At 39.1% G+C, this 16062-nt stretch overlaps 1 protein-coding gene across 2 annotated transcripts in view; it reads right to left on the bottom strand.

Moving 5' to 3' along the window:
- The window catches only part of SCIN (scinderin), an 83122-nt gene that overhangs the window by 952 nt on the left and 66108 nt on the right, over window positions 1-16062 (bottom strand). For both annotated transcript variants that reach the window (XM_047753118.1, XM_047753117.1), the window contains exons 11-15: window positions 12357-12527; window positions 5690-5867; window positions 5299-5420; window positions 2586-2663; window positions 402-462 (exon numbers count right to left, since the gene is read on the bottom strand). In XM_047753118.1, coding sequence (XP_047609074.1) covers window positions 402-462; window positions 2586-2663; window positions 5299-5420; window positions 5690-5867; window positions 12357-12527 — 610 coding nt within the window. The remainder of the gene's footprint in view (window positions 1-401; window positions 463-2585; window positions 2664-5298; window positions 5421-5689; window positions 5868-12356; window positions 12528-16062) is intronic.

Here is a 16062-nt window from a genome sequence, read left to right as displayed (position 1 = left end):
CAATTCCTTATTGATTTCTTTCATCTGCCATGGAATATGTATGAAAATCTCATTATTTCCTGAAAAAAGTCTAAACTTTATGAAATTATCCTGACAGCATAGTTATTCTTTTGTTTGCAATAATATAAAAAAGTGTGCTGGAAAGAACAGCATTACTCAAAATGAATTTTTAAAAATTTAAGTAAATTGATATAATTATATTCTAAATTAGAGAACAAATCATATTTTTCTTATTCCTATTCTGAAATTCTTCACTTTAAAAAAAAATCCCATTACTCTATTAGTTCAGGAGATGAAAGCTAAGCTTATTCTCAGTTTTGATACATAGTTTTGGAAGATGTGCTAAATAGAGTAATAACTATTCAGGGTTACTGCCATAACTGCCCATGGGATCTACTTACCAGACTTCAGAGATTCTGCTCTCTCAACTTCATTGGCATCTTTGCCAATCCAAATAAAAATCTGAAAAATGAAACAGTCATAATAACATTGTTTTGGGAGTGCTGACTCAGTGCAAACCTTATGCAAAATGCTTCTCACATAGTCTCAATCTTCACAACCACCCCAGAAGTTAGGGGTGTGGAAATGGAGGCACACAGAAGGTCAATCACTTTCCCAATATCTACACTTACTAGGAGACACATAAATTTATATCCAGCCAGTTTGACTCCAGATTTCACATTCTAGCGTTTTATGTATATAGTATTTTCCATATATAGTTGGTATAGTGAACTTTCCCCAAAACAACATATTGGCTTTTTTTGTTTGTTTGTTTTTTGCCTGAGGTGTGTAAGGCAGTCATTATCCCCATATTATTATCTTGGGGGAACCACAAGTAGCTTGTTTGTGGGTACACCAAACCCCCGTCAGGAACCCCAAACCCCCGTCAGGAACCCCTAACTTCAACCTAGTGGTCTTATCCTATGTTATGCTATCATTTTGGTAAAAGTACTATAATGTTTACTGTGTAAATATTGATTTTTTTAAAAAATTGATATAAATTCTGTATCCTTTTTGTCAGATGTGTGGGTTGAGTACTTCAATGCCGAAAAATTCTCCTGAACTACTTTATATTTAAAGCACTTTAAGATCACTTGTTGGCAGAAAAATTTTGGTCAAATTAGTTCTGACTGTATTCTAATTCATATTGAAAGTGGAGAATATTTTCTTGCAGGCAGAGAATACACCATGAGAGCATGGCAATGTAAATGAAAAGTATTATTTTTTAAAACGAACTTTAGAACTGGAAATATTCTAAAGTATCCATGATTGTGGAAACAATAGAGATGATTACAAATGGAAAAGATTGAATTCTTCTCAATAAGGAAATGTATTTCTTTTTTTTTTTTTTTGGTCTTTTTAGGGCCACACTCATGGCATATGTAAGTTCCCAGGCTAGGGGCCGAATCAGAGCTACAGCTGCTGGCCTACACCACAGCCATGGCAATGTGGGATCTGAGCCACATCTGTGATTTAAACCACAGATCACAGCAATGCCAGATCTATTAAGTGGGGCCAGGGATTGAACTCGCATCCTAATGGAGACTAGTTGGATTCGTTTCTGCTGCACCACAATGGGAACTCCCGGGAGTATAATTCTTATTTCATAATTCTTAAATACATTTCATATTCAGTAATGAGTCATCCATTCACTTAAGGAAAAATCTGTGATGGGATTCCAAATTCAAATATGGTAATTCTACCCCAAAAAGCTAAGATGTAATATAATTGAATGACTTAGCAAATAAGGACAGACCTAAGAATAACAATCTCTATGGCTGACTTAGACTAGGCCTAATTCAGATAACTGTTTCATAATTGTTCTATACAACTTAATTCCCAACATATTTATTTTTCCCTTTCACTATTATTAGTTTACATAGAGGTTAAAGAAAAATATCAGATGTGAGGTGTCAAATCACCATTAATATTCTGCCAAATAAAGATATATGAAACAGGAATATATCTTACTGTAAAGATTCACAAACAATCCTGTGTCTGTTTCTTCCCCAGGTGAGGGGTCCACTATGACTTCTTGTCAAATTTCAGGAGAAATTCTGTTTCAAACTCCCTGTGGAATTGTACCTCCATGGATTGTAGCAATTAATGCATTTATTACTTAAACGAGTGAATGAATGAATGTATTAATAAATAAGGAAGAGTGAGTTTTACAAATAAATGAAAAACAGGTTTGTTTAATGTTTTGTTTTGTTTTGCCACACCCATGACATGTGGAAGTTCCTGGACTAGGGATCCAACCCACACCACAGCAGTGACCAGAGCTACTGCAATGACAACACTAGATCCTTAACCCACTGCACCACAAGGGAACTCCAACAGAAGGAGTTTTTTTGCCTAAAACTATACAGCAAAAGATGGGTTGCTGTGGAATTATTTCCACATTAAAAAACCAACTTGCCATGTGTATCAGTTTGTTTTTTGTTTGTTTGTTGCTAAAGTGTGGTGAGTCTCTTTTAAATACAGCCTAAATCGCTTTATTACTAGACCTGCCATTTCTCAAAGCAGGTTTTGTCAGCTCCCAACTATAAGTACACTCTCTTGTTATGAACAAAACATAGTTTTACCTGTTCCCAAGCATCTAGTAACATGACATCATCTTCTGCTAAGTCATCCTGGGTGAACTCTCCTGGGACCTCTTCAATCTGAAATGTATGAAAAAGCTTTATGACCAAACAGTCACACAATGAAATTTCTAATATAGGATACAAATGCCTTGTGCCATTTTGTAACACAGGAAAAATAAAGTTTGGTATTCATTTTTTTTCTTCTTTCTGGGCAATAAAGATTTAAATAATTGTTTACCTGTTTAATCAAGTATCACAAACTGATGGTATCTTATTTGGAGAGGACCAGGCTTAACATAAACATTGCATTTGAATCCCTCAGGAAGGCCACATGAAGTCAGTCTGGCCACGGTTATCTCTACTTTCCAGTTCCTTATGACAAGTTGCTTCACAAATTTTTACCTTCCCAGTTCCTAAAGACATCTGAGTTTCTGATCTGGGTATTACATTGTCCTCCATCTTGTAGGTCAAGACTGCTTTAATAAAACCAATAGGTCTAGACATTTTCACAAACTAACAGTTTTCAATACGATGGTACTATAACATTCCATATGCAAAGTTTCACTTTTTTATTTCAAATGTCTTAAATCATGTTCTCTACAGTGGACATTAAAGAGTAAGAGGGAGGATGAGTTTAATGCACCAGCAGGCAGGGGTTAATCTAAAGTTCAAAATGTTTAAAGAATTCTGAAGGAAACCCTCTCTGATCCTTAGGTAGCTGTGGTAGACTGGATTATGATTTGCACACTTCCTCACTTCATCCCTCTGCATTGCGACTCTACAGTTCAGGTGAGCAGGCAAAGCTGATAGTGGCCTTGGCCATATCATATTAGCAAATGACTCAGCAGGAGCCTGCCTGCGCTCCTGGGCTCTGTCTGGGGCAGGGGTGGGGGTGGGGTGGTAGGGAAGAGGCACGAACCCAACCTTCATCCCCCTGAGCATGACATACCTATTGGTTGTAATCCAATGATATTCTGAGTTACACAAAAAACAAACAAACATGAACCATTTACAGAAGGCAAGAATATCTGCATATTTCTTTCCACAAAATAATTACCAATTACATAATGTTTTAAGAAAGCAAAAATAAACATCACTTACTTCACGCCAGGCACTACTCTAATCCATTATATGCAACAACTAATTTAATATTTACAGCAATCCTATGAAGTAGGTAAGAGGATTATCACCATTTTACAGATGAGAAAATTACAGCACAGAGAAGTAACCAGCCTAAGGTCACACAGCTAGTAAATAATATCACCAAGTAAGTGATGTCACACAGGCAGACTGGATCTAAACACTGCATTTAACCAACAGGCTCTGCTGTCTCCTATGAAGCCTGCGTTGTGACATGATAATAAGAGCAAACATTTGTTAGTAACACTCCTTTTCCTCAAATCGTGAAGGGCGTAGAAGGAGTTCCAAACACCAACCAAGAATATGAGTAGGTGTAAAGGAAAAGTATATTTCTTTTTAAAATATACATGACAAAAAACAAAGTCCGATAGACTTTTTAAACCTAACTTTGAATAAAGCCCAGGTATTATTTTTGTAAAATATATCTTCATTGGAAACAAACACATTATGTACAGAATTATTAGGAGATAGTACTAACAAGAAATTATAGAAGCATATGCTTAAAAAGCTGTTGTTTGGATGCAATATCAAATCAACAGTCAAAAGAGTAAAACAACAGAGTTTTCTGACAACACATTTATAAAATACAGGGATTTCCAGCAAAATAGGTGAGCAATTGTGATGCCTAACAACCTAATATTTATTACAATCCACCATTCAAATCTTTACATATTAGGTCAAATCACTTCTAAGCTTCAAGCGTGGCTCACACATGAGTAATTTCTACTTCAAAGCATTTTATTTCAAGCACTCAATGTACCTGGAAAAATACTAAATTTTCATGTATATGTTGAAAAGCAAAGCTTGTATTTACCAAGACATGGTGACCACATCTTTGGATCAAATTTTATAGGCAAGGAATTAGTTTTTTAAATGAAAAATTTATACAAAAGCCTAACATGTCAAACAGAGAAAGAGGAATTTTTGTGATTAACCTGAGATGAGAGGCTACAGCCCAGGATATTTCAAAACCTCACAGAAAATCATCTTATACACAGATTCTTTTACTTTAAACTGCCTAGAATGCAAAACCTTTGAATGTGACTGTGACTATAAAATGAAATATTCCTGATTTCAGTTAATCTGCAGGTATGTATATAGCTTTCTGTGATTTTGACCAATGATCATAGTATTTACATAATATTTTTATTCAGACAACATGGGGAAACTTTTTATTCCTCTGGAAAACGGCAGTGTAGAATTTAAATAGTTTGATCAGAGAAATCACTATTGCTGTCCACAGAAATTGTCAAACTATTAAATTAGCAAATCCAACCACATGCATTTTCATACAGCAATGACTGCATGCTGATACAGGTGCAAAGTAGCTGATATTTTTAAGAGCAGCTTGATTTATACAGTAGATTACAGTATTCCTTTGCTTTCATATCCATTACATCATCAGCTCTTAAACCAACCCTGGGTGGAGCAAAGACTTGTCATTAGTGGTTTGCAGGTAAACTAAAACCAAGAATTGGAGCGGGAACGTGGCTGGAAAGTGTCAGAGCCAACCCCAGAATGCCTCTCCCTCCATAATGCTCGGTTCTACCCCAAGGTTTCACAAGACACTTACAGTGAATCTTCCAGTTTTGTTGGAGCAGCCATAAAGCCGAGGCAGATGCTCTTCAGCCTGGGTTTCTAACAGGGGAGAAGTCTGGTAGTCTTTTTTCCCTCCAAGGGAATTCCAGAACTCCTCTGTGGAAACATACTGAGTTATCCAATGCATTTTCAGGAGCAGATAGTCAATACTGCTTTACATTCACAAATAGTATCCCACCTCAATGTCATCGTTAAGAAGTTAAATATAGCGAGTACTGTCACCCACTTTTGCAGCTAGTAAAAGGTTCTTAATGCCCTATAATCATGACAAAGTACGTAATTGTGAAAAAATAAATAGTCTGCATGATTAACAAGTGTACCAAATAGAAGTTCTGGCTAGTGTCCTTGGCCCCTCCCACACACACCTGGTTCCTCGCCTTCCTGAATCCTTGTGGTTTTGCATTTGAGGACACTTGCCACATACTCTGCTCCTTTCTCCTCCTCCTGGCTGGCACCTTTTCCTATCCAGATGTAGCCATTGTTTTGTCGTAGTTTCAAGACAAATACATCATTGGAATTCAATGAATTTGCATCAACATCTACCTGGAGTATGATGAAAAATAATACAGTGATTTAAATTCATTGCTGCTCCTTCAATAAATGTGTCCAAGAAGCTGTGACAGTGCCAAACCGTCTACAGACTTCTGTGGTGATCTCAGGGTATTTAATCTAGAGGCTACCAAGACAGCATAAGGGGGCTAGAACGATTAGAGAAGGAGCATAGTGCGCTGCGTCACTTTAATGCTCGCCTGCCCACAGACAGCAGCACAAGGCTCTGAGAATAAAATGAGGCAAACTTAAGTGATACACAACCAGAATAATATTCAGAGACCGTAAGAAAGAGGATGGGTTATAACTGATGATTGGAAAGAGGATGTAATATTCACAATGACACACATGAAGCACAGGTATTCAGTTTTTCTCTCCCCTGCTAAAGAAGTTTCTCAAATGATCAAAGGGACACCTAAAAATTATAAAACAGAGACTAGGGTTTAATTTAGGCAAAGAGATAGTAACATCAAGTCATTAAAGGGCTCTCCAGGTTCAGATAAATTACAGCGCATATTATCAGAGGATTTATAAAAACACAGCATGGACATATCCTTCCTTTCAACTGAGAAGCTGTGGACATGGTCTGGGACAGGAAGTGAGGTCAGGTCCAGTCTGTGTGACCCAGAGTGAGAGTCACCTGACTGAGACCAGATTCCAGCCTAAGGATGAGACTGAAGGTGGAACCTTGGGGCAGGGACAAGGCATGTGCAGAGTCTCAGGCTGGGGAGTGAGCCTGGGGTCCTAGGATGGGCTCGTGTATTTGGCCTTGTCATTTTGCATCTCAGTGCTGGTCTCTGGGAGATCCTCTGGCCATTTGATCCTGCAACTGCAACAGTATGTATGTGATTGTCTGCGAGACTGTGGGACTCTGATGTGTGCTAACAGGAGATGAAGAAGAACCAGTGAATGAGACTGCCACAGGGCAGCCACGATGGAGGAAGGAATCAGGAGTGTAGTGCCCCGAGGCCAAGAGAAGAGAGTGCCGCAAGGAGGAGATGGAGATCCACGGTGCCAAATGATGCCATCTCTCCACCTGTATCCACTGCCAAAGGCATCAAGCGTGTGGAGAGCTGGGGGTTACAGGTCAGGACCCTGTCCCCAGAGAGAGCACTAGAAGACCAAGGAATGCCTGGAGGAAGACTTAAAGATGTGTCCCAGGTGTTGGTAACATTCTGGGAAGTGATTCTCATTCTCTTTCAGTAGGAATGAGGCCCCACAGACCAAGGTCAAAGGAATCCAGCAGATGCGATGATGGAGATTTACAGGAACAGATTTCCAATTTCTAACCCAAATGTCTCCTTATCGGTATAGAGGAAAGAGCTTAGAATGACAGAGAGACAGGTGACAAGAAGCCCATGCCCCCACTGGTGAAGGATATGGGAGGAAGTTCCAAAACAGAACATTATGAAGCTTTAGCCTCCCAGGGAGTGGAAACAGAAAGACTTGTAAACAATGTTTTGACTCCTGCATTTCAGAGAGGATGGTAACGCAATGGCTGGTTTGAGAGGCTGCAGGAAAATAAAGAGTCTGCATGGCAAGCAGCTCATTATGCCTCATAAAGAAGTGCCCACGGGGAAAAGACCAGGAATATGATGATTCTCTCATTCAGTCTTGAACCTGAAATCAACTGAAAGCACCTGTAGACGAGAGCTTAACCGTCAATTTGAAAGATTAAAAAAGTTAGTCATAATTGAATGTATGAGAATCCATGCACAGAATGTCCTGGATGAGATCAATACATAATGGAATTTAAATTGTATGACTAAATGAGATCACTCAGGAGAAGGCCAAGACTGAGCCTTGGAAAGTTCAAGAACTTAGAGGATAAGCAGAGGAAGAAAATCCAGCAAAACTGGATGGGAGTGAAAACACTCTTCAGAAGAGTGGCCCTGAAGTGTGGGAGAAATCCTGATAAGTGTGGGGTTTCAAAGGCCTAGCACCGGGGGCGGGGGCTGGAATAGTGTTTTGAGAAGACAAAAATGGGCGACTGTGGCAAACTCTAGCAGGAGGTTGAGAAAAGTGGGATCAGATGGCAAAAGGCAGGATATTGGCAAACTAGATAAAAATCAAAGCAGCAAAAATAAAAGTAAAAATAAACAAATGGGACCTAATCAAACTTAAAAACTTTTGCACAGTAAAGGAAGCCATGAACAGAAAGAAAAGACAACCTACAGACTGGGAGAAAACATTTGCAAATGATGTGACTGACAAGAGATTAATTTCCAAATATACAAACAGCTCATATTCAGTAACAAAAACAGTTACTGAATTCAGTAACAAAAACAAACAACCCAATTGAAAAATGGACAGAAGACGTAAAGAGACATTTCTCCAAAGAAGACATATCCATGGCTAATAAACACAGAGATGATGCTCAACACTGCTAATTATTAGAGAAATGCAAGTCAAAACCCCATTGAGGTACCACCTCACACTGGTCATAATGGCCATCATTAAAAAGTCTACAAATAATAAATGCTGGAGAGGGTGTGGAGAAAAGGGAAACCTCCTCCACTGTTGATGGGACTGTAAATTGGAGCAGCCACAATGGAAAATAGCATGGTGGTTACTCAAAAAACTACAAATAGAACTATCATAATTATCCAGCAATCCCACTCCTGGGCATAAGCCCAGAAAAAGAAAAAGAAAAAAAAAAATGACTATAATCCGAAAAGATACATGGGGAATTCCCATTGTGGCCCAGCAGAAACAAATCCAACTAGTATCCATGAGGATGTGGGTTTGATCCCTGGCCTCGCTCAGTGGGTTGGGGATCTGATGTTGCAGACTCAGCTTGGTTCCTCAGTTTCTGTGACTGTGGTGTAGGCCAGCAGCTCTAACTCAGATTCAATCTCTAGCCTGGGAACTTCCATGCCATAGGTGCAGCACTAAAAAGCCAAAAGCCAAAAGCCAAAAAAAAAAAAAAAAAAGAAAAGAAAAGATACATGCATCCCTATGTTTACAGCAGCCATCAACAATAGCTAATACATGGAAGCCAAGACATGGAAGCAACCTAAATGTCCATCAACAGATGAATGGATAGGAAAGATGTGGTATATATATATACAATGGAATTTTACTCAGTCATAAAAAATAATGAAATAATGCCATTTTTTGGTTTGTTTTTTTGTCCTTTTAGGGTCACACCCTCAGCATATGGAGGTTCCCACTGAGCGAGGCCAGGGATCAAACCCACAACCTCATGGTTCCTAGTTAGATTTGCTTCTGCTGCACCATAATGGGAACTCCAAATACTGCCATTTCTAGCAACATGGATGGACTTAAAGATTATCATTCTATGCTAAGCAAGTCAGAAAGAGAAAGACAAATACCATATGATATAACCTATATGTGGAATCAAAAATATGACACAAATCAACATATCTATGAAACAAAAACAGACTCACGGATATAGAGAACAGACTTGTGGTTGCCAAGAGGATGGGGAATGTAGGGGAGGGAAGGGTGGGGAGTTTGGAATTAGTAAAGGCAAACTCATATATAGGATGGATAAACAACAGGTCCTATTGTACAGCACATGGAAATATATTCAATATCCTGTGATAAACCAAATGGAAAAGAATATGAAGAAGTTATATACATATATATGTTTATATTATATATATATAAAATGAGTCATTACAGTGTACAGCAGAAATTAACAAAACATTGTAAATCAGCTATACTTCAAAAAAATATTTTTAGGAGTTCCCGTCGTGGCGCAGTGGTTAACGAATCCGACTAGGAACCATGAGGTTGCGGGTTCAGTCCCTGCCTTTGCTCAGTGGGTTGACGATCCGGCGTTGCAGTGAGCTGTGGTGTAGTTTGCAGACGTGGCTTGGATCCTACATTGCTGTGGCTCTGGCGTGGGCCAGTGGCTGCAGCTCTGATTAGACCCCTAGCCTGGGAACATCCATATGCCGCAGGAGCGGCCCAAGAAATGGCAAAAAGACAAAAAAATATATATATATATATTTAAAAAAAGAGCAGCCTCAGCAAAGTAGGGACAGTGAGTGAGTGAATACAATTGTTTTGAGAATCTGTACTCTTAAGGAGGGCAGAGAAAGGACATGGTAGCCAGTACGATCAGGGTCAAGAGATAGATTTCAAAGAAAGGAGGGACTGTTTTAAAGGCACGTTTGAGTTCCAAAGTGAGTGACCCAGGAGAGAAGAATAAAGTGGTGACACAGAAGAGAAAGGAAATGACTGCCTATAGTAATGAACTGTGATACAGAAGAGAAAAGAGATGACTGTCTGCAGTAATGAACTGGAAATGGGATAAGAAGATGGAACAGAGACATCAGGAAAGTCCTTAGAAAGCCAGAAGACAGAGGACCCTGGACAGAAGTTAGTGGTGGGATGGGGGCAGGAGGAATTTGGCCTGGGCCAGGAGTCACATTTTATTTATTTCTAAAATAAATGTGTTCATTTATTTACTAACATATTGTTTTATACATTATTATTGGATAAGTATACATCAATATAATATATTTATATGTAAATGACTATTATAAAATATTTATTTATTTATTTTTGTCTTTTTGCCATTTCTTGGGCTGTTGCCACAGCATATGGAGGTTCCCAGGCTAGGGGTCGAATTGGAGCTGTAGCTACGAGCCTACACCACAGCCAGAGCAACTTGGGATTCGAGCCGCGTCTGCAACCTACACCACAGCTCACGGCAACGCCGGATCTTTAACCCACTGAGCAAGGTCAGGGATTGAACCCGCAACTTCATGGTTCCTAGTCAGATTCGTTAACCACTGAGCCACAACAGGAACTCCTATTTATTAATTTTTAAATACAATTACACTAACACTTTCAATTTATTTCATAACACAGAAGAATACATGTGTAGAGATGCAGACAAGTTGGTGAAACTGGAGGGGAGTAGATAAGGACAGTCTTGTGTGATTATGTTCTCTGTGAACTCAGAATCCGTTGTCAGTAGGAAGCTGGGATATTGGAGATGTGGAGAGGGAGGAGAACTCGAAGGATGTGATGGATGGAGAGAGTTCGTGGATTCAGGTGTGAGATAGGAGCCTCACTAGAATGTGCATCCTGGAGAAAGGGAGCTGAAGGCCCAGAGTTGGTTGTCAGGCATTAGATGCTTGAGGTACTAAAGTTACCACCAAGGGCAAGGTCTAATATAGGACCCTGTGAGTAGGAGATGAAGTGGGGTCAAGACAAGACTGTTGGACGAGATAAGCCAGAGTGACACAGACAGTGAGATAAGGGCTGAAGGCACCAAAGAATAAAAGCGGGGGGGGGGGGGGGGGGGGGACCATGGCTCAGCACCAGGGGATGGGGGAGGGAAGTCAAAGGGACAAGGGTGACCAAGGAGGGGATCCCACCACCCCATCACTGGTGAGAGAGTATTGGGAAAACCACAACTTCCACTTAAGAGAGCTGTGGGGAATCCATGTCCTCTGAGCATAGCCACGCAGCAAGAAGGGGAGGGCAGCTTAGAGAAAAGGCTGCGGGTGGAGGGACTCTGTGATCCACCTGGTCTTAAGGGCTCAGCTGAATGGCCTGGCAGGTGGGACCAGAGGTGAGGGGCTACACAGAGTCCAGGACACTTAGAGGACTTGGGTTTTCATGGTGACTGAGGTGACCAGTCATGAAGTGTGATGAATCCTCCTAGAGGTCAAAGCACTGCCTATTTGGCCAGTTGAGTTATGGTTCTGGCTCAAGCAAAGCTTGCTTTCCACGTTCCTTATACTTGTACAAACAAGGGCCTTCCCTCTGGAATTTCCCCTGTGTGATCACCTGACTGTCACCCGCCATCCATCTTCCCCAGGCCTTCCAAGGTGGAGCCTAAGCTGCCTCCTGCCTTTGACAGCTTGATTTGTTACGTTATTCTTTTTTTTTTGTCTTTTGTTGTTGTTGTTATTGTTGTTGTTGCTATTTCTTGGGCCGCTCCCGAGACATATGGAGGTTCCCAGGCTAGGGGTTGAATCGGAGCTGTAGCCACCGGCCTATGCCAGAGCCACAGCAACGCGGGATCCGAGCCGCGTCTGCAACCTACACCACAGCTCACCGCAACCCGGATCGTTAACCCACTGAGCTAGGGCAGGGACCGAACCCGCAACCTCATGGTTCCTAGTCGGATTCGTTAACTACTGCGCCACGACGGGAACTCCTCTTCTGCAACTTTTTTGGAAGAGTTTTAAGAGGATAGGAGTTACCTCCGGATTCGTTAACCACTGCGCCACGACGGGAACTTCTGATTTGTTACGTTATTCTTAAAATTCACTTGTTTGGGTAAATGCAGTTGAAAAATATGAATGGCCTGCCATTTTAAGTTAATTTTTTGCTTGCTTCTCCTGCTTTGAGTATTTTTCATGATCAACACTGGATTAATTATGGAAATTAAGGGAGTTTACTTGACAATTTTTTTGAAGACTAATATTTGTTGATGGCTCAAGTCCACTGGGAAGTCCATGAGCAGGGCAGGTTTTAATGAATGCATGACGTTACCTCCACGATTCTGGTGATAGATGCCAGGTTTCTTCGCACTTGAAAGAAGCGTGTAGGGGGGGCTGGTGCCTGACCTCCATTCTTTGATGTTCCATTCTTGTAAATAATGAGTGGTTTGTCTTTGAACAAACTCAGCAGGTGAGCAGGTTCTTTGCCTTGGGAGACTCGGATCTGGGGGTGGTGGGGATAAAAGAAATGAAATAAAGAGTGAGATGAAAGAAGGCTGTATTTCCAAATGTGTTCTTATTTTTCTTTTTGAAAATAATATTTAAAAAAAAGTCAAGAGCTGGAGGAATGACGATTAACAGAAAATATAGGTTAATGGTAATCAAGCACCATCTCCTCAATGACTGAGGAAATATTTGTTACTCCAGACATGGCACCTTTTCAGGGAACCAGCACCCCTGCACCACTTTCTGCTTCCAGAAAGCACAAAGATGCAAGTCTATTCATCTCCACCTCCAAAAGGGAATACAAGAGAGTGCTGATGTATGCTATCTTTTAGGAAAATTACTCTTTTTTCAAGGGCACCAAACTTTACAGATATTTAGGGGTACACCTTCTTTTCAGGTATTTTGGATTTTGTTCAGAAGGTTGAGATGTGAATTCTAATGCTTTCAAAAATAATGCACAATCATACTTATTTTATCTACATTCCTACCACTGAGAAATGAAAAAATATCATAATCTGGGGATAAATAAAGATTTCAATTCAAACATCAACAGAATAAACAGAACAGGCTTTCTGCTTTTTAAACTCACCTATGAAAATGGTAGACGTGCTTATTATAAACACTTTTTAAAATACAATGTCAGGGCTTTTCAGGATAAGGAAATTGAGGAAAATAAATGATAAAATATTTAATTTCACCTATTAGTTTTAACAGCAAGTACTGGAATAGACACAAATTTCCTTTTTCTTGCAGAAATTATTAATGCATTTATTTACATGAAGAGTTCAAATTTTGTGTCAGTCTCTTATTTTTGTCCCAAATTTTCTGCCCTGTGCTAAAACTCAACTATCTCTCCTACTCTGGTCTTTTTCTAGAAGCCAAGTGACCAGAAATGCTGCTGCACATGCCATCGTAGGGAGGCCTAGGGAGCCCTCAAAGTGACTAACTCCATAATCTCTTTCGATTAGCAGACATTCAAATAAGCAAGTAGCAAATTATGAAAATGTGTTTTGAGTCACAACCCCACAGCTTGGGATGAGGTTAGCTAAGAGTACTTCAAATTACAGCTGGCTTAGCATCTCCTATAACACTGAGGAAACCTCAACTGACAACACAAAAGAAAAAGGGCCACTGATTAAGACACAGTCTCCACTGAGAAATGAAAATAAGAGAGAGAAAGGTAAATTGATTTTCAAAATTTAATATAGTCTACAAAGAAATGTTTAAAGCAATTCAGAATTAATATTGTAAAAATGGTCACACTAACCAAAGCAATCTACAGATTCAATGCAGTCCCTATCAAATTACCCAGGACATTTTTCACAGAACTAGAACAAACAATCCAAAAATTTATATGGAATCATAAAAGACCCAGAATTGCCAAAGCGATCCTGAGGAACAAAAACCAAGCAGGAGACATAACTCACCCAGACTTCAGACAACATTACAAAGCCACAATCATCAAGACTGTGTGGTACTGGTACCAAAATAGACAGAAAGACCAATGGAACAGAATAGAGAACCCAGTAATAAACCCAGACACCTACAGTCAATTAATCTTCAACAAAGGAGGCAAAAATTAAAAAATGGGGAAAAGACAGTCTTTTCAGGAAGTAGTGCTGAGAAAACTGGACAGCCATATGTAAATCAATGAAACTGGAACACACCCTCACACCATGCACAAAAATAAAATTAAAATGGCTTAAAGACTTAAACATAAGACACCATTCACACTCCTAGAAGAGAACATAGGCAAAACGTTCTCTGACAGAAATAACAGAAATAAAAGCAAAAATAAACCAATGGGACATAATTAAACTGACAAGCTTTTGCACAGCAAAGGAAACCATTAAAACAAAACAAAACAAAACAACAACTTACAGAATGGGAGAAAATAGTTTCAGACAATGCACCTGACAAAGACTTAATCTCTAAAATATACAAACAACTTGTACAACTCAACAGCAAAAAAAAAAAAACCCAAACAATAACCTAATTGAAAAATGGGCAAAAGAGCCGAATAGACATTTCTCCAAAGAAGATATGCAGATGGCCAAAAAGCACATGAAAAAATACTCAACATCACTGATTATTATAAAAATGCAAATTAAAACTACTATTAGGTACCATACCACATCTGTCAGAATGGCCATCATTAATAAGTCCACAAATAACAAATGCTGGAGAGGTTGTGGAGAAAAGGGAACCCTCCTACACTGTTGGTGGGAATGTAAATTGGTACAATCACTATGGAAAACAGTATGGAGGTACCTCAGAAAACTATACATAGAACTACCATATAACCCAGCAATCCCACTCTTAGGCATATATCCAGACAAAACTTTCCTTGAAAAAGACACATGTAATGGTAGTATGTTCACTGCAGCACTATTCACAATAGCCAAGACATGGAAACAACCTACATGTCCATCAACAGATGAATGGATTAAGAAGATGCCATTTGCAGCAACATGGATGGAACTAGAGACTCTCATACTAAGTGAAGTCAGAAAGATAAAGACAAATACTGTATGATATCACTTATATCTGGAATCTAAAATATAGCACAAATGAACCTTTCCACAGAAAAGAAACTCATGGACTTGGAGAACAGACTTATGGTTGCCGAGGGGGAGGAGGAGGGAGTGGGATGGACTGGGAGTCTGAGGTTAATAGATGCAAACTTTTGCATTTGGAGTGGATGAGCAATGAGATCCTTCTGTATAGCACAGGGATCTATATCTAGTCACTTATGATGGAGCATGATGGAAGATAATGTGAAAAAAAGAATGTATATATGTATGTGTGACTGGGATATTTTTCTGCACAGTAGAAAACTGACAGAACACTGGAAGCCAACTATAATGGAAAAAATAAAAATCATTTAAAAAAAATTCAGGACTTAAAACTTATGCATTACTGTAAACTACTGCCATCTAGTGATGAAGCTAAGCATTACCATTTCATTATCAGTCTAGGATTTAACTGGCTAACAAAGAATGGAAATTCATTCCCTGGATCTATCAAATACTTAACTATGAAATAGAGACTTTATAAGGCACAGTCCATGTCTTCAAAGTTTTTGTATTATTTATTAATAGTTGAAAGATCAATGACATGAAATACCATGGATGATTCAGTTCTTCTAAATATTTCATTTGATAAATGAATGTAATGGTAGTTCATGGGGGAAATTCATGGCGAAATTCATGGAGAGTTAGTGCATTTAAAAAATTCAATCATCTTGACAAAGTTCTTCTATTTTAAAAAATTAATATGCACCTTTAAAATTAGGTCTAACTTGCTTTATTTAGCTACTAAATACCATGATGGAAAGAAAACTAGCTCGAAGACAAAATTCAGCCTTCACATCTTAGATTTTATGTGCTAAAGTACTGATTTGCCTTTCTATGTAATTATTACCTTTGAAAAAGCCATTACACATTTATAAAGATTTGAAAGCTGGAAAGTGATCAACTGGAAGTGATATGTCAGAAGTCAGAACAGTTTCATTAATGAATGGCTGTCTTTTT

Source organism: Phacochoerus africanus, chromosome 11, assembly GCF_016906955.1.
Source record: "Phacochoerus africanus isolate WHEZ1 chromosome 11, ROS_Pafr_v1, whole genome shotgun sequence".
In the NCBI taxonomy this organism is placed as follows: Eukaryota; Metazoa; Chordata; class Mammalia; order Artiodactyla; family Suidae; genus Phacochoerus; species Phacochoerus africanus.
Note: the sequence above shows the minus strand (reverse complement) of the source record. Positions and strands in the feature narration are given on the sequence as shown.